Raw genomic sequence first — 19365 nt, 5'->3', positions numbered from 1 at the left:
TTAAATTGATTAGGAACACAAAATCAAGTGCAAATATACAAATATATATAATTTTATTATTGTGTACAAAATTACAAGTATATATTTTTCCAATTTATTATTAAATTGAAAATTATAATGCATATCTAAAAAATCATGACAATTATACATCATTTTAATATCTATATATTTTAATAAATATCTTAAAATTCTATTGTCATATATCCAGATCATGTATTAAATAGGTTCGGGGGATCATGACATAAATTGGTAGATATAATTCGAGATGAATAATTACACTAAACACAAATTTTATTTAGTTTGTAATAAGTATTTGAATTATATCATAAATGACGATTTTTTTTTGACAAAATATTCTTCAAATATCTAATTTTGTGTATATTCCTCAGTAAAAACTAAAATATAAATATTCCATAGACACTATTAAAATATACGGTATTTGCTTGAATACCTTAAAAAAAATTACTTAGTTATGTGTATATTTTTCAATAAAATAAAATTCCATATATTCCTTTGTAACTTATATATAAATTTTGTTATGTTTTTTCCTTGAAAATAATTTATTTTAAAATTAATATTTATATGAAAAAATAAACAAGTTTAATTTCTTTTAATATAGTAAGTTAAAAAAAATTCCCAGAAAGCACAAGTTTTTTTTTTTTGAATAAGTCAGAAAATAAACATTTTTTTGTAAAAACATGAGAACATATATAACATATGTGCAAGTGTCTCGTCCTAAATAAAATAAGTGAATATTCATTAGTGACAAATGACAATGGGTTAAGTTGTTTTGGGGGTTAAAAAGGATGAGTTATGTTAAGTTAAGAATGTTCAAGTGTGACGTGACTGCAACCTAACCAAACTAGACCCATGGACCACGGTCCCCCTACTTCCCTCACTCGGTCAACATGTCCTTTTTACCATTATGTTCATGATACAACTATCAATCATAATTAACTATAAATCAATTTCTCCCTAATCAATATTGCCCTATAATAGTCACCCTCATTGTTTAAATGTACATTATCCATTACTTCATATATAATTATATATATATATATAATTAGGTTGACAGTCTTATTTGTTTTGGAGTAACAGAGATTCAATTTTGCTTATTTTACAGTAGTTTTATTTATTCGAAATCTTAAAGAAGCAACCATTTTGCAAGAGAAAGATTGTAATTTTTTCAATTTCCAGGTGAGAGGTTGAAGGATCACTTAACTCTTGCAATATTTGTTGAGAATGATTTATATATTATATTTATAAAAAAATTTAAAAATAAATTTATATATATTTTTTTTTTACAAAATATGGATAAGTCATTACAAACACACATAAACATAGAGTTAATATCTCAATTTATTTGTATTCTCATTTTTGTCACCTAAACATTTTACACAGTGAACTTGATGTTAATTGATCAAGAGATCATTGGCCTCTTAAAAAGTGAATGATAATTTTTATGAATTTTTATTTTATGCGATAGCCATTTTGGGTTTTCATCTTCAAATGTTTTATCATATAATTTTGTTACGTTGCGTTTTTACTTTTAATCAGGCTATCAATAATAAATACTAACAACATCTACATCAAATATATAACCAATAATTTAAAAACCGGATCAGATCAGTCAGTTCAATCGGAAAATTGGCCGGTCAACCGGTCCAATTAGGGATATTAACCACTAAAAAACCGGACCGATTAATTTATTAATTTAAATTATTTATTTAATTAATTTATTTTATAATTAAAAACTTAAATAAAATTAATATACTCATTAACTCAGTTCAAATTTTAAATAGGCAAAAAAGTCAAAAAAAATTAAAGCAAGATGCACAAAGATATTAATATATTATAATTTATTATTATTAATTTATTATAATTAACTTATAATTTTACACTAATCAATAATTAAATCATTAAATTTAAAGTGTTAAACTAAATATTTGAACGGTTTGGTTTTTATTTTTTAATCATTATTGTTGTTGTTATATACTTGTATACTTATATTTTATTTTATTTTTTATTTTTTAATATTTGTTGTATATTTGTATTTTGAAAATTTTAATTTTATGTAAAGTTGAAACTTTGTGATTTTATAAAGGTAATTTAACTTTGTAATATGTAATTTTGTACCTTTTTATTAATTTTTTTTATTTTTGAAATTATTATTTATTTATTTTTAATGTTTTTTAATTTTTAAATATTTATTTATTTAAAAAAATTAAATCCGGTTGAACCGAACCAGTTGCCTAACCGGTTCGACAACCGGTCCGATTATTAAAACATTGTATATAACCCAAATAAATAAAATAACATTCCATTTTATATAAAAAAATCCAAAAATTTAAAAACATATAAACTTTTTTGCTTCAAGGGATATACTGAATAAGAATTTTATTTTACTATTTTTAAAATATTTAAAATTTAATATTTCTTGCGAGAGTGCACGTGGCAAGACAAGCACCCTTGGCATCAACCTTGACAGGAAAAAAAAAACCCAACAAATATAAATAGTTGACAACCAACAACAAAATCAATTTAAGAATGAGTCCCTCAAAAATCACACCCTTTTCCTTAACTCCCACTTCTCCATCCTTTCATAACATCCCCCTTATAACCCTCCTTCCTCCATCCCCTACTCCAAAACTCCAAGGGCATTTCAGTACTTATCTACTCCAAACATTTATTATAGTGCTAGAGAAGAACATGATGAAAGAGTTATATGGTGTAGGTACAGTGACCAGAGACAGAGAGAGAGAAAGAGAGAGTGAGTCCCCAGAAGAACAGGTCTTATCATCACCACCTTCACCATCTCCAGCTCCAGGTCCAGGTCCTCTTCCCCTTCTGACATTCCAAACCTATCAATACTCATCTTGCAAACTTCTCCTTTCTATAAAAACCCCCACCCTTTTAACTTTTTTAAGCAAACTCCCACCACCACCAACACAACCTCTGTGTCCCCTCAGCCATGGATGACCAACCTACAGAACTCCCCAAAGATCCAATGGAGTTCCTCTCAAGATCATGGAGTGTCTCTGCTTTAGAAGTCTCTAAATCCCTCACTACTCCTCACCATCATAATCATCATCATCCTTGTCCCATCCCTGAAGACCCTTTCACTGAATCTGATGACCTTCTTTCCAACAACTCCTTCACTTTCGCCACCTCTTCTACTTCCCAACTTGTACTTGAGCGCATCATGTCTCAATCGGTATTATTCTGATTATTATCATTATCATTATTGTTATTATTATGCAAAAATTATATAATTTGGAAGCTTAATTCTTTACTGTTGATGTGGCAGGAGGTGTCACCGTTGGCTTCAGGGAGATTGTCACATAGCAGTGGACCACTGAACGGAGGTGGCGGTGGTGGTGGCGGACAGAACAGTGGGTCGCTCACTGATAGCCCGCCGGTGTCACCGTCGGACATGGACGATGTTAAGGTTTTAGTATTTTTCTATCTCTCTCTCTATTTTTTTTTTTTTGTTTTTCTTCAAAAAGACTAAGTTTGTTTTCTCTCAGTATTAATTACTGTTTGGTTTTGGAAGCTGGAGCGCTGAAGACAAAGCGACCAAGTTCTCAGCCTTTCCTGAAAGCTCCACCCACCTCTCAATCTCTCTTCTCTAGAGTGAGAGAGAGAGAGAGAGAGTGAAAAAGAATAAAATAAAGATTTAAAGAAATAAAGAAAGAGAGAGTCATGTCTTTCTCTTCTCCCTATACAAACTCTTCTTTTTTTTATTTTTTTCCAGAAATACCACTCTTTCTTTCTAAATTACACCTCTATGTTTTTTATTTTTGATGATTTTCCCAAAACACCCTCGTTGATGAGTCCAGGATGAGTCTCTCTTTTGTCTTTAGTGGTCCCAATTGAGTCAAAGTGAGAGGACATTCTAGGAACAAAAGTAAAAATATACTGAGTGTCTTTTGGGAAATGAAGTTTTCCTTTATTTTTTTGTCTGCTTCTTTCTCTGTTTAGTTACACTATTTTGGTTTTTCTTGCGAGATAATGAACTAAAAGAAACTTTGATTCTTAACCAAAAGCGGGGCTCTTGCCTGTCAAGGGTATTTTCGTCTTTTTGAAGCAGTTCTCACCCATGATATTCTTCTGCGCAGTACGGCAAAGGCAGTGTCGCCGGCTCCGGCGCCGGGCCGGCGAAGCCGGTGTACAGAGGAAAAACGGTGGGCCGCTGGCTAAAAGACCGGCGGGAGAAGAAGAAAGAGGAGACACGCGCGCACAACGCGCAGCTACACGCCGCCGTGTCGGTAGCCGGCGTGGCCGCGGCCGTAGCCGCAATTGCAGCCGCCACCGCCGCATCCGGGCCGGGGAAAGACGAGCGTGCGTCAAGGACCAACATGGCGGTAGCATCGGCGGCGACATTAGTGGCGGCTCAGTGCGTTGAGGCGGCTGAGTCATTGGGTGCTGAACGTGATCATCTCGCCGCCGTTGTTGGTTCCGCCGTCAATGTTCGTACGGCCGGCGATGTCGTCACTCTGACAGCAGCCGCTGCTACTGGTATTTATACATGTCTTTATGTATGTTAAAATTTGAGTCATTTGAGTTGTTTTGGTAGTGATGATGAAGTGTTTGGTTTTGAGTGTTAGCGTTGAGAGGGGCGGCGACGTTGAAGGCCAGGGCGTTGAAGGAGGTGTGGAACATAGCGGCGGTGATTCCGGTGGAGAGGGGAGGTGGTGGTGGTGTTGGTGTTAATGGTGCCTATGTTGAGGAGAAGAAGAAGAAGAAGAAGAATTCTAGTGATGCTGGTGTTGATGAGGATGATGAGAGTTTGAGTGGAGAGGTGTTTGCTGATGAGAATTTTCTTGGTCTTTGTAGCCAAGAGTTGCTTGCAAGAGGCACTGAACTTCTCAAAAGGACTCGCAAAGGTTTGATTTTTTTTTTAATTTGTTTTTTTTTTTTTAATTATTTAATTTAATTTTTATTTTTTGATGAATTGTTTGTGGAATTGCAGGGGATTTACACTGGAAGGTTGTGTCTGTTTACATTAATAGAATGGGGCAGGTGATGGTGAAGATGAAGAGTAAGCATGTTGCAGGGACTATTACAAAGAAGAAGAAGAGTGAGTAGTAGGGATTTGTTTTGTTTATGATGATCTTGCATTACGTGTGTGTTTGTTGTATAATTAAGGAATGTAATGTTTGGTGTAGGTGTGGTTGTGGATGTGTGCAAGAACATCCCAGCGTGGGCGGGACGGCATTTGCTGGAAGGTGGGGAGCAGCGGCGGTACTTTGGGTTAAGGACCGGAGAAGGGAGGGTGGTTGAATTTGAGTGTAGGAGCCAAAGGGAGTATGAGATGTGGACACAGGGTGTGTGTCGGTTGCTGAATATCGTCGGTGATAAGAAAAGCCTCGGTTGATGCTCGGCGAAGCTTCGCCTTCGCCGACATTGTGGGAACAATGGCTAGCTGGAGAGGATGAAGAGTTGAGAGGGATTGCTAGCTGGAGAATTAAAGAGGTGAGATGAAACATGTCCCTACTTGAATCAATACTGAATACTGGTAAGAGTTTGACAGGAATGTTGGTGGGGGATGTTTGTGTGAGATCTGTGCTAGTGTGGGGTTCCTATCCCTCTGTCTTTCTTTCTCTCTCTCTCTCACATTGTAAAGTAGAAAAAGATTAAAAAGATGATTGAAGAATCAAAAGCAGTTTCTGTGATGAATTTGTTTTGTGGCTTGTGAATGTATATCTTATCTGTATCCGGATTGATTCATGTCTCTTTCATTGGTCCTTCCTAGGAAAGAATCTTTGACTGAGGTTTGTGTGCAGAAATGAAATTGCAGAACTGATCTGATGATGTTAGAACTTAGAAGATGTTTTTAACCATCTATAAAATCTGATGATATACATTAGATTAACAGGTTAAACTTTTCTAAACATACTTATGAATCCATGCCGCTGAAGATGCTGAGGATGGATGTAAAGAGGTTGATGATGTCTAGATACAAAGCAATGGCAGCAGAGATATACTGGTCGTAGGTATATCGCTTGATCAAGTTATCCGTATCGTAGAGGATAAAGCCGGAAAATATGATTGAACCCAGGAATCCGTATATTGTCTGACCAATCTTTCCCAACGGGAAGAAAATCTGCAAGGTAAGAAGCATATCAAGAAGAGTGTTGGCAGTATAAAATTTGGAGCTAAAATTGTACTGTAGAGGTTAATTACCTGGATTGCCCAGTATATGAGTAGTATTAGTATTGCAGCAGTCAAGAATGGCCCAAGGAAGTTGAAATCATAACCTCTCTTTGCAGCCCAAAAAGTGTATAATGTGATTGCTACTACTACTGCTATTGTTAGCACTGCAGCTTCAAGAACCACTTTCCCTGTTGTGAAAAGAATCAGTTACAAATAACAGAGAAAATGGATTTTTTTTCAGTGTCCATCAAAAAGCATGAAAAATAACCTCAAATGATTTTACAGTAATGAAACATGGAAGTATCACATTCAAAAATGTTTACAAAGGAAAGCTGAGTTCAGGTCTTCAGCATAGACAAACATTGTGAATGCTGGTTCTTTTACTGAACTTTGTCGGGCTTATAAGCTGTGTTCAGTGAAGCTTCTGATCTTACCTCCTGGTTAACCAGAAATAAAAGGTTTCTGACTTCAATCTTATTCACATGATGAATCCAAAACTGCTGACATGCTCATGTGTCAATTCTGAATGATTGGCTATGAGAGATGTTTTCAATGGATAACTAACTAAAACATCAGTAATATAATCAAGATGTTGCTTACATAGAACCTAGCATGTTTACCCCCAGATGTGCTTTTTACCAGCATTTCAATATGGCCTATGATATCTAAATATAAAACCTTGTTCAGAAACATGCATGATAACAAGATATACATAATCCAATTAGGAAATGAAAGATGATTTCAATATGGTCAAGTGAAAATTTGATCCTGCAGTAACACACAATAGGACACAGGAAATTCTTAAACTTTTTATTGCCTATAACATGTGGAAACACAACCATGTGTCTCTGTTGCTTCATAAGCAATAGCAAGATCACCATTGTTTATTTGATGTTGCTTGTTGTTGCATATTGATTGTACCTAAAGTTAAGCAAAAAAAAACCAATCCGTATTGAATGACGTGATAGTAGTAAATTGCTGCGGTTTTAGCAGCATCATCTAGTTATTTAGTAAGACCAGCAAAGCATTTTGTGCATTTCCCTGCTATTAGAACATGAAATCGAGAACAATGTGTAAAATGAACCAAATTTAATATTAATAGTAGTGGTAGCAATTTCAGGATTGTGCTCAAAAGAGGTCATGTGACTCATGCCTTCTCCGGTTAAACATGTGTGCACCCATGAAATCCGGAAATAGCACATACGCTGCATAACAGCAAACATTTTGAGAGCTGCATTTGATATATATATATATATATATATATATATTTATACACTGGTCATTTCAAAATTGGTGACTCATATAATAATAAAATATAAATTCATAATTCTTCAATTTGGGTTAGTTCATGTAACATAAATTTGAATTGTTTAAGTAAAATGTTTTGAACCTGAATCCTTCTCTATACCACCAAAAAAAAAGATGGTATAGACCAATCTTTTATAATACTTCCAGTACCTTGATCCCAAACTTTTACTAATCTCAAAGCAATCTGTTTTATTGACATGCTCTCAATAGCCGTTAATATCTCCTCTCGTTATTTTTGTCCTTTATTATGAGGTGACTTTTATAATCTCAATAAAATATTAATTTTTAACTTATACTATTATATTGTTCTAAATATAAATTAATTTTATAAACATTGAAAATTTTTAAATATAAAAATCAAACAAAAAAAAATTAGCATTTAGAGGTGCATCTGTGAAATTATTAATCTCACATTTTTCCATTATTGGATATTAATAAAGAATAACAACTGTTAATAAGAATTCTTAATTTTAAAAAGATCCAAACGAAATGACAAAAAAAACTTTGAAAAAAAAAATTTGTATTGTTATAGTATTTACCGCTCTTGGTCGCGCATGCCAATCCAATGCTGCAAGCCATGAAAATGGTGAACAATCCAAGCAAAAAAACATTGATCGGATGACGCTCTTGGAAATAAAACATCGGAAACATAGCTGCAAAATAAATTTAAATATAAAAAATAAATAAAATTCAAATAAAATAAATCTAAAAAACAATCCTGAATCCAAATAAAAATTAGATAAAAAAAGGGAAAAAAAAGAAGAGGAAAACCATCAAAAAGGGATCAAGAACTCACTGATTAAAGGCGCGATGATGATGAGGATGAGAACAGCCCAGCTAACAGGGGTGCCGGCGAAGAGGAAGACAGAGATCGGGCGAACGAAAATGAAAGCGGAGGCAACGGCGACAGTGAGAAGGAGCTGGATCAAAATGATGGAGTAGACCTTACGGATAAAAGCCCAGCGAAAAGAGGGGTTTTCGGCCATGTTAGGGTACAATGCGGCAGCGGCGGGGGTATGGCCGGTCTCTATGTCTCCTTCCTTTCCTCCATTGCATTGATTTTGCTTCCCCATTTCGGATTTAGGGTTTCAAAGGGGGCAAAGAGAGGATTGAACGAGATGGAGGAGTTGTGGAGGAGAAGGGGATGGAGGTTGAGGAAAACAGAGAGAAAAAAGAACGCGGGGTTTCTATTTTGGTGATTCTGTTGGCCTGGGCTTTATTTATTGTGGAAATTTGTTCAACTGCCCCCTTATAAAAATAGATAATTTCATTAACGCTTCTGAAAAAAATCACACACACACATATATATATAGGTCCACCCTTTTGCCAATGTTCCTAGAGTTTGGTTCGACGGACTTCTGCTTTTCAGACATTAAATTTGAATCAAACGTTTACAAATTATCCATCCGTATAAACTGTAAAAATAATAGTAAATATACATATTACTATCTTACATTGTAATAAACAGTAAAAATAAAATAAACAATATTATGAATAATGATACATAAAAAATAAGATACATAATATTTTAATTTAGATTATACGATCGTCACTGAAATAATAACTGAGATTTACACCCTCGCACTAACCCGTTTAGATGTAAGATAAAGGTTTGGACATTGTTCCCTATGTTACTTGGATACCTGTGAATTAGTTTTATGTCTATCTCTCTAATTTTTTTTCTCTAATTTGGAGAGATTTGTGAAAGTCAGCACTTGATGAATCCCATATATATATATATATATATATTTATTTATTTATTTATTTGATGAATCCTATATATATGTATATATTTATACAAACTCAAAATTCTCGAAAATACTAGCGTGATATATACGTTGAGGTAAGTAGTATTGTATATATTTGTTGTTTTTACAAAAGCAACCTCATATATGAGGATATTTATAATCTATATATATATATATGCATATTTACCAAATTGGGTTGACTGGAGACATGGACAGACATTCCCGCCAAAATTGTGGATAGCCGTTAATAAATGTTATTTTTGGGTATATTAATTTTTTTAAAAAAAATTTGGGGAGTGTTTAAATTGAAGGATTAAAGGTAAATTAGACTAAAATATCAAGAAGACTTAATCCGCTCCTTTATTCCTTTTAGATAGAACGGAGGCGTTAGAAGGATTATAGAGTGGATTTGGATGAACTTAATTTGGTTTTTATTTTTTTATTTTTTCAAATTTAATATCTTTCATTCCACGTAACATTGAGTAAAAAAAATTTATAATTATGATTTATGATTACGATTATCATTATCATTATATTAATTTTAATATATTTAATTATATTATTAATATATTTATTATTGAATATTTTTTATTTACATATTATTGACTATATATATATATATATATATATATATATATATATATATATATATATATATATATATATATATAATGGGAAAATTTTTAAGGTACAAATCACCTCTTAATGCTCTTATCCAAACACCTCCTTGGAAAGTTTTTAACAAAATTTTTAGGATTAAAGAGAATCAAAAGCTCAAGCCACCCCTTGATCCTCTATCCAAACACCTCTTTATGGTTCGTTTGACATTTGAGATTTTAAGTGACAACCCAAAACAACTTATATTATTACTATTTATTTGATTTACAAATAAAGTGAAAATACAATGCAAATGATTGATTAAGTATAGTATAATTAGTTAATTTTTTTAAACCACTTAAAGCACGGTATAAAAGTCCACCCATATTACCTCTGTTTAAAATTAAAAATTATACGAAAGAGATTTAGTTTCACAATATTAAAACGAACTTTCTTTCTATTTTTAACATAATGATCACGAAAGCAGACCATGCCAATATTACACGGATATCCATCGGCTACAACATATACACACCAAAAAACTTATAAAGTATCCTTTAGTCCCTTAATTGATGCAATTAGATTTTTATTTTTTTAGATGAAGTTGAGATTTATTATTTAAGTTCTTTATTCTAGAGTAATCACATTATTTATTTATTTATCTATTTGTTTATTTTTTTTATCAGGATTTGTTTAATTTTTTTATAAAGATTTCAACAGAAGTCTGTTGATTGTGAATTAAAAGTCTTTTAAAATTGTATTTTGTTTGCATCGGTTTTCAAAAAATCACAAGATTTTCATAAAATATTGTGATGAACAGTCTTATATTGTAAAACAAAATATAGAATAGTAAAAAAAACTTACAGTAAATTTACCAATTCTTGTTTTATACTTTTATAAATTAAACACTTACAAAAATAATAATTATCCAATAAACATTAAACATTAAATAAACATTAAAAATTAAATATTACATAGACATTAAACATTAAACATTAAATATTAAATAGCACAAGCACTTAGTTATACCATACTTCAACCATTTATACCATGTTACTTGCAGTAGTACAAATTAAGAGATTGATACCATGATTTGTTTAGCATACACACTCCAAGGATATATAAGAATATAAGATTATACATTGATATACATTAAAATAGAAAACTAAAATTTGTGACCATGCAAGGTACATTGACGTGAAATTATATTGAATTCATCTAATGTAGACAACCAACTGCAAAGAATACCATATGCTTGAGAAAGATGCAAATGAAAAATGTTCACATTTCTTACCACTTCCATCTACCTTAATTTCTTCAATTTTTACAGTTCAATCAAGAGGAACAGATACATTTGATTTAACTATATGCATTAAAGTCCGAGATACTTATCACGATCTGAATATGGACTTTGTTTGCTTAATCATTAGCTGCTCTTAATAGGGTGAGCAGGGAGAGGAAGAGATTGATAACATCTAGATATAATGCAACTGCAGCCCAGATGTACTCATCATACGTGTAACGTTTGATCAAATTGTCAGTATCATAGACGATGTAACCACAGAAGATAATGGCGGCCAAACCTCCATAGATCATGACCGATATCTTGCCAAGTGGGAAGAAAATCTGCAAGATAAAAATTGAAATAATGAAAACAAAATTTACAAATGGACACATTAGTATAAAAGTGAAGAAAACAATGCGCAGCATACAAAGTAGAAATAGCTATTTACCTGAATAAGAGCAAAAACCATTAATACCAAGACGGAAGCAAAAAGGAAAGGACCCAAAAAGTTGAAGTCCTGCCCTCTCTTTACCGCCCAGAAAGTGTAAAGGGTGAGACCAATGACCACTACTGCTGTAAGAATAGCTGCTTCCAGGATCACCTTCCCTGTTTCCAATTAAAGATTATAAATTATATTGTTAATGTTGCACTGTGCCACTGTCCATGGATGACAGAAAAATAGATATCTTCATGCAGATTTATGCTGGGTGGCACTAAATCTACTGCAACATACATGGATGATAGAAAATGTAGATATGTTCATGAAATTGAAGCTTCATCAAGTTTTCTTATTAAAAACTATTGTTTTTCAAAAGAAAAAGCAGAAACTAAAACAATTAGTCTCCAGGTATGTTGCTAGTCCTAGCCACCAGAATAGTAGTTAGAACCTGCAGTGAAATGTAGTATTGCTGTGGCAAATTCAATTTTACACTGATTATCACAACTGATGAACGTTAATTTCACAACACAAGAAATCAGAAGAACCTCTTCAAGATGAATAGAATAAAATTCCTATTTACAATTTACAGATACCATTAAAAAAATTCAAAAAAAGGATAAACAAAAGAGAAGAATTTTGTACTAGTTGACAATTAGCATAATATTGCCAGGTTCCATGTATATAATGTCATAAATGGAATCATTTTTGTCAGTGTAGGCAAGGAAAAATTGAACATTATCAAGTGAAGTAAGAAACAGAGTTAACAATTGATTAAGGTTAAACTTTAAAATCAAGAATCAGGAGCAAATGATGGCTATCAATAAACAACCTTCACCAATCAGCAAGGCAGACTGGGATTAGTAATAATTCTCGTTAATATAAAAAGAACCAAAAAAGCATCCAGCATCTCAATTGAAAAGCAATTGGCTTAACAAATTTTATTTTCTGGTCACATTGTATACTGCCAACACATGTCCAAGTGACAATTAGAGTTCCAGTACAACACTGATTTAATAAATTTCTGACATAATACCACTATCTAACACAATACCTGAAGAAAAGAAAAGGACTTAATGATTTGCTACTCATCAGAGCCAGCAAATGGTGCCCAATTTGTGACAATCTATCTTACAATCGCAGCTTCAATCTGAAGGACTACAAGACCTCTAAACAATCAAAGAACTTCACAAAATTATAATGATCTGCCTGACAAAATCCACCCCGATTTCAAAGAGTTCTACTAAGCATTTCAATTCGCCTTCAAGTGCCAATACATTACTGATGAAGCAATTATAGCTACTAAGAGCATACTAAAATTTTCCTAACAACATGATTCTAGGCAAATACTATATGCCAAGCTGCTAAGTAACTTGTAAACAATATTATAATTACTTTTAGTCAACCTACCAAGCCCCAGGTTAGACTGCATCAACTGTTGATGCCTAATCACATTGAATAAAAAAAAAACCTTCTTTCCTGAATTCGTATTGCTTTTGTTAACCTTCTCCCTATGTTAATTAATTTCTAGTCAAGGCTGCATTCGTGTTTGGGACTTAAAAAAGTATTATTGGGGAGGTTCCCTTCTACACTAAGTTGAGAATAAATACAGTCAATCATCAAGACAGGCACAAAGATAAGAATCTTGACAAACTGTGAATGATGCATATACAACATTTCTTTATCGCTTTGTCCTTTCTTAAATTTATTTCCTTTTCCATCCACGCCAGCATCTGCAGACCAGCTTCCATTATTGACTTCAATTTCCAAATTGTCATGTTCACAGAACTTAACCAATAACAATTGGTTTCCCTAAATTCACAAATATTGAAAATATGGTCCTAAATATACTCATGAAAAGATCTCTCCCAATTTAATTGCAACATTTTGCAAAAATTAGTAAACAAAAACAAAGAATTTAATAGAACTTCAGAACTTACCACTAGTAAAAGCGCATGTCATCCCAACAGCAAAACTTATCGACACCGTGAACAATCCAAGAAGCAAGAAATTCACCGGATGCTTCTGATGATAGTAGTAAAGAGGACACAGCACTGGAAGAAGAAGAAGAAGAAGAGAGAAAAAAACACAAAAAAAATTTCTTAGTAAACATCAAAATCCCTAAAAAAGAAGCCAAGAATTGAAAGCAAATCGAAAAAACACACAGATAAATGGGAATATAATGAGGAAAATATAGAGCCCCAAGCCAGCGGTGGAAGAGACGAAGAAGTGGGAGATAGGGCGAACGGTGACGACGACGGCGGCCACGGCGACGGTGAGGAGCAATTGGGTTGCGAGGATGAAGTAAATCTTTCGGATGAAGGCCCATCGTAGATCCGGGCTCTCCAGCATCATCGGATACAGCGGCCGGGGGCCGGACTCCAGGTCCCCGTCCTTCCCGAATGATGGCCGCCACATCTTTGAGCCTGGTGATCAGCGCCGAAGGTATCTAGGGTTCGAGATCTCAGGGAGAAGCGAGAGGAAGACGACGGAGAAACTAGGGTTAGGGTTTGAGAACGATGGCGTTTGACGGGGGAAGGGTAGAAGAAACGACCATGTACACGTGTCAAAATAATGAATAGCCACGTGTTCCTTTAATCCCAAAGGGCGGATATCTTATCGGGTGTGAGTCAGCGAACATTTTGATGATGACACGTGTCAATGGAATACTCCGGTGGGCCCAATCGTTATGTCCAATAATGTGATGACACGTGTATTGGGAACGCGCTTTTTCATGGAAGTTGAGATGAATTTGGTGTTATGGGATACACAGTGGATCGGGACCAGCTTGGGACCGGGTATATACTTTGCCTCGAAGGAAAGCTAATAAATAATAATAGGAAGAATGTACGGGCGTATGTGAAAATTAAAAACGAATTCTTTATTAGTGATTTGAGATCCGAATCGAACAAGCACTTGGAATTATTATGAAGTAAAGCATTGGAGCCTTCAAAATGAATTATTAAAAGATATGGGACCCAAATTAACAAAAAAATAAAAAATAAAATCTTAGACGCTGAGTTATTCTTTAATCAAGGATACATTTTTCAGACGTGGATCGCCTTACACACACTACTCACAGCCCAACCAAAAAAAAAATCTTTATTCTGGGCTGGCCTCGTTCCCCTACTCCCAATCTTCCACACTTGTTCCTCCATGGCAAATTGACCATCAAAGATGGTGCCTCCACCTGGTTTGATCCTTGGGTAAATAGCCATGACCTTAAAAGATCGTTTGGTTCGTGGTAATGTAGAAAGATTATCATGTGTTACGTGATAATCTGAAAATATTATCACGTTTGACATTGCATTGGTGGTAATCTAGATGGCAATATCATATTACCAACTTATAAATATTATCAAAAAAATGATAATCCTATTACCACCATGGTAATTTTATAACTTTTTATATTTTAACAAATTGATTATTATAACAACCAAACACGGTAATAAGAGTTTACAACCATAGTTATATTAAATTACAGCAATATTCCCAACCATATAACATTCTCACTCATATTAGTAATCGCGTGGTAATATGTCATTACCACGAACCAAACGACTCCTAAAGATATTGAGCAACTCTTTTCAATGACTGCATGTGGAGACCACTTTTATTTAATTCTAGCCATTTATTTAAATTTATATATCCTTAGTTCTTATCCTTAACGGTTATCAAATTTCAGTCTCAACCTATCTCCACAGCCCACGGTCTCTTATCTTTAAAAAAAAACACCCAATCTTCCTTTTTTTTCCTCCATGGTAGTGCTGACGACAAGAACGAGTGTATCTTCTTATTGAGGGTTGTTCTATTTCTACATTTAATGTAGGACCTTAGAGTTTTGTGCAGAATCTTAATTATTATTATTGATGCTGGTTGGCTCCGTGAGATTTTTTTTTTCTTTTTAAAACCCTAAGGTCCGTTTGATACGCACGATTTCAAGAACAGGACAAGACAACTTCTATTGTTGTGTTTGATTTACAAATATGGTCGAAGTACAGTGCAAACTACCCAATCGGTACAAGCGAAGTACAGGACAACTAATGACAAAATTGTCCCTATTTAAAATTAAAATTTACACTACTCATTACAAAAGTGATAACATGATTTATTTAATTTAATTTATTTATTTATTTATCTATTTAAAAATTTATATATATTAATGAAAGTTTGTTTGTTTTGGATTAAATATTTTTAAAATTATATTAATTTTTAAATTTGTTGTTATGTTGTTAGGCATTGTAAAATTTGATAAGATTTTTATAAAATATTATTGTATATTTTTTATTATAAAACAAATATAGAATAGTAAAAATGTATTACTGTAATTTATTATTTTGTGTTCGTACTTATGCAAATCAAACATTAATTAGCACAAAAAAAATTTTGTACTGTTTGTACTCAACTGCTTGTGATGTTCTCCTTAATGAATCAAATGGACCCTAAAATTTATTTCTATTTGCGACATCTTTAAACCTTAGATTTAACCCTTGAGTTTTTAGGGTTTGTTTCCAATTTGTAATTTAAAAAAAAATTGTTTCACTTTTGATGTGTGCATCTAAGTATACTCTTAGGATTTTTAACAATGATTTTTTTTATACATTTAACTACATGTCAAGGATGATGTTTTTTTACATGATATATTTGATATAATGCGATGTATGGTTGATTGAGATGCAATCTTTCGCCATAAAAAAAGAATTGTTAGCTGATTTAATTTGATATATTTCAATTTTTTTATTTTTGATGATAGCAGAAACCAATGGTGGAACTAGAAATGAAATTTAGGGGTGCTGAATTCAAATTTAAAAAATTTAATAAAATTTTGGTTTAGGTATAAAGAACCTATCATATCTACATAATTAGCAAATAACTCAGCCAATAGTTAAACATTAAATCAATAAATATTACAATTAAAAAATAACTTAGCACAAATTCATAATCTAAATTCATTTATGTAACAATTATTTAATGAATAATCTACTAATAATCAATTTTTATAACAATTAATCATAACAAATATCTAACAATTTTCACAACAATTTTCATAACAAATAATCAAATAAATATTTAACAAATATCCAACAATTATTTCACAAATATCAAATATTTTTAGACAAAAGATAATAACACAAATAAAAAAAAAAAAACATAATAAGTCTCTCAGAGATAAAATATGCGATTATTTTTAAGAGATTTTGATATAGCAATTGAAATTTGTTTATTTGGATTTTATTTTTATTTATAATTAATTTTTTTACATTAATATTCTAAAAAATTGATAATTATATATGCATTGATAAATTCAAAAATATTTATCTAAATATAAAATTTTAAAACAAAAATATTTGAAGATCCATGTTTGGTTAGCCATATAATTTATTATTGTCACCCAATATCAATTTTATTTAATATAACAATTTTATTGCTTTTATTTAATTTATTTTAAATAAATATCACTTTCCATGTGAATTATAATTATTAATATTTTAATTATATATATATATATATATATATATGTACATGGGAAAGCGAGTGCTTGAGCACACCCTTGCCCTCCCTCTCTAGATCGGCCTATAACAGAAAACCCTCTCCAATTTTAGGAGTTTTAGAGGCAAAATTTGAAGGAGAGTAAAATATGAAAGTTGTAGATTTTGATGTTACTTAAGTACTTGCAAAATTTTAAATTTTATACATCTGTAATTTATGAGATACATCCCTATTAGTATAATTGTCTTGGATGATATTTTTATGCAGAATTTGGACGATTTATGGTCATTTCTGATGATCATGGAGATTTCATTGGGTAATATGAAAAATAGGAAAGTTGTTCATTTTTGAGTTATCTGATAGTCAGTAAAATTCCATTACTTTCAAAGTTGTAGGTTGAGAGATATGCATGTTTGAAAGGTATATGTCTGAATTATAAGTTTGTAAGAATAGCTCGAGAATCAAATGAATATAATTTGAGTAGTATTCCAAATAATGTGAATTTCGGATATCTCATAGTCTTAGGTGTCTACTTTTTTTAGAATGTTAAAATTTGTGATTTCAAATAGTATATGTAAAGTTATGAGGGGTTTAGTGCTTAATGGTCGTGATTTAATTGTTCATATGCTCTTTAGAGTGGATAATTGCTATTGTAGCCTCGCAAGAATCAATATTTGAGAGTCTAGATTAATAACTTGAACTTTTTTCCATCTGTACCCTTCTAAAAATCTCATTTTATAATACTATTGCTTATTAGCCTCTTAAGCTTTAAAGCATCATCAGATATTGTTTTGAAATTAATAAAATCTCTTCCCAACTATAGTGCATGCCTATAGCCTTGATTTCGTGTAAGTTTTGGGAGTATTTTTAGGCGTTAATCAGGTCAGTATACACATATAAATTACATTAAATATACATAACATGAAAATTTTGGATTTCCGGACTTTTGAAAGTTCGGAAAGAAAAGAAATTATGCAATTATTACAATTATAATTGATACCCTTGGATATTTGATATATAATTATTTAAACATTATTTATTTATTTATTTCATGTAAAAAAATTTACGCATAATGATGTAGCTTTTAATGGATTATTTTCTTTTTGATTTATTTAATTATGTATTATTTGAATACATTGTTAAATATTCTGTTTTGAAATAATTGAATATATTTTATTGAAAATGGGATCACTTGTCAAACATTTTGAACTAGAAAATATTTTGACACAGTACTCATAATCCTCATATTAACTTTGCAATAGCCTTGTCATTGAGGATAAACATTGACCATGTCAACGTGTATTGTGATCTAGAAATTATATAGATTCTCACCACTTTCCGTCAGTGAAGAATAACGGTTTCTGATAATTTTGGCTAGGGTCACCGACAATAAAATTATGATCTCTGATAATTTTAGCTCCGGTCACCAAGGATAAAAATATGACCTCTGATAATTTTGGCTCGGGTCATCAAGAGTAAATATATGAACTATGTCATTTTGTTTTGACAATAGTTGTTTGGGAACCTATATCCTCAGTATTTGACTCTGTATTTGTTTTGAAATAATTCTGATTTCTGATGTTTGATTTTGTTGTATTTTGATTTTTTTTCAATGATCCTTATATTTTTAGTGTGTGCTTACTGAGATGTCAAACTCATAATTGTTGTTGATATTTCTTTTCAGATCAAGAGTTGAGTTGAGTGATGAATAGTTTAGCAGGGATCGTTGAGCAATGGCTGAATAATTAGCATGTAATAAGTCCCGTTTATTATGGGCCTAGGTTTTACTTGAATAAGTTTGTATTGTTTTTACAAAACACTTAGTCTGATTCTATCGATGTTAAACTCTGTTCTTAGGTTCCTAAATTTTGCTTCCATGTTAAATATTGCGATTCTTGAGAACATGTTTGATGCCTTGCATGCTTATATGGTTTCAGCCTTGTAGGTGTGTGGCCATTTATCGGCGCTCCGGATCCAGTAAGCCGGGTTCGAGGTGTGACACTACACATCGCCTGGATCTCCATCAAATGCTTTTCTGAAAGCTTTCCCCCTCCTCTATATATTGGTCTTCTTTCGAAATGCTTCTCTTACCGGTCTCTCATGTCATCCTTACCGACTTTATCTAGCAACCAAATGATGTGAGATTTTAGTACCTTGAAAGTAGCATAACCTTCTCAGTGTGTTTATGTTACCACTTCCTCTTGGATAGTGGCCTTCTTTGTCCCCCGAGCCCTATTTTCTGGAAGTCCGAGTGTCAACGTAAGATAACCCACTTATGCTGGCTATCCTGGAATAACAAAATTCTCATAGTTGGTAACCTTGCAAAATGAGGTTGTAACCAATGT

General features: G+C 32.3%; 3 protein-coding genes across 3 annotated transcripts; 1 reads left to right on the top strand and 2 right to left on the bottom strand.

The window, feature by feature from the left end:
- The first annotated feature begins 2706 nt into the window (after nucleotides 1–2706).
- Nucleotides 2707–5730, top strand: LOC120277485 (VAN3-binding protein-like). The gene is made up of 6 exons (XM_039284347.1): nucleotides 2707–3214; nucleotides 3308–3448; nucleotides 4119–4518; nucleotides 4608–4886; nucleotides 4973–5080; nucleotides 5169–5730. Exons 1-6 carry the CDS (start codon nucleotides 2972–2974, stop codon nucleotides 5375–5377), a joined length of 1380 nt encoding a protein of 459 aa, XP_039140281.1. The 5' UTR covers nucleotides 2707–2971; the 3' UTR covers nucleotides 5378–5730.
- Nucleotides 5731–5808: 78 nt separating this feature from the next.
- On the bottom strand, nucleotides 5809–8642 carry LOC120277486 (protein LIFEGUARD 4-like). Its single transcript, XM_039284348.1, has 4 exons — nucleotides 8261–8642; nucleotides 8004–8117; nucleotides 6187–6344; nucleotides 5809–6106 (listed from the first exon to the last, which is right to left on the bottom strand). The coding sequence occupies exons 1-4, from the start codon at nucleotides 8535–8537 to the stop codon at nucleotides 5900–5902; spliced, it is 756 nt and encodes a 251-aa protein (XP_039140282.1). The 5' UTR covers nucleotides 8538–8642; the 3' UTR covers nucleotides 5809–5899.
- A 2327-nt stretch (nucleotides 8643–10969) lies between these two features.
- LOC120277963 (protein LIFEGUARD 2-like) lies at nucleotides 10970–14058 on the bottom strand. Its single transcript, XM_039284842.1, has 4 exons — nucleotides 13696–14058; nucleotides 13471–13584; nucleotides 11543–11700; nucleotides 10970–11435 (listed from the first exon to the last, which is right to left on the bottom strand). The coding sequence occupies exons 1-4, from the start codon at nucleotides 13946–13948 to the stop codon at nucleotides 11229–11231; spliced, it is 732 nt and encodes a 243-aa protein (XP_039140776.1). The 5' UTR covers nucleotides 13949–14058; the 3' UTR covers nucleotides 10970–11228.
- Between the last annotated feature and the right edge of the window lie 5307 nt (nucleotides 14059–19365).

This window comes from Dioscorea cayenensis, chromosome 15, assembly GCF_009730915.1.
Source record: "Dioscorea cayenensis subsp. rotundata cultivar TDr96_F1 chromosome 15, TDr96_F1_v2_PseudoChromosome.rev07_lg8_w22 25.fasta, whole genome shotgun sequence".
Lineage (NCBI taxonomy): Eukaryota > Viridiplantae > Streptophyta > Magnoliopsida > Dioscoreales > Dioscoreaceae > Dioscorea > Dioscorea cayenensis.
This window is presented reverse-complemented; position numbering and strand designations above follow the sequence as displayed.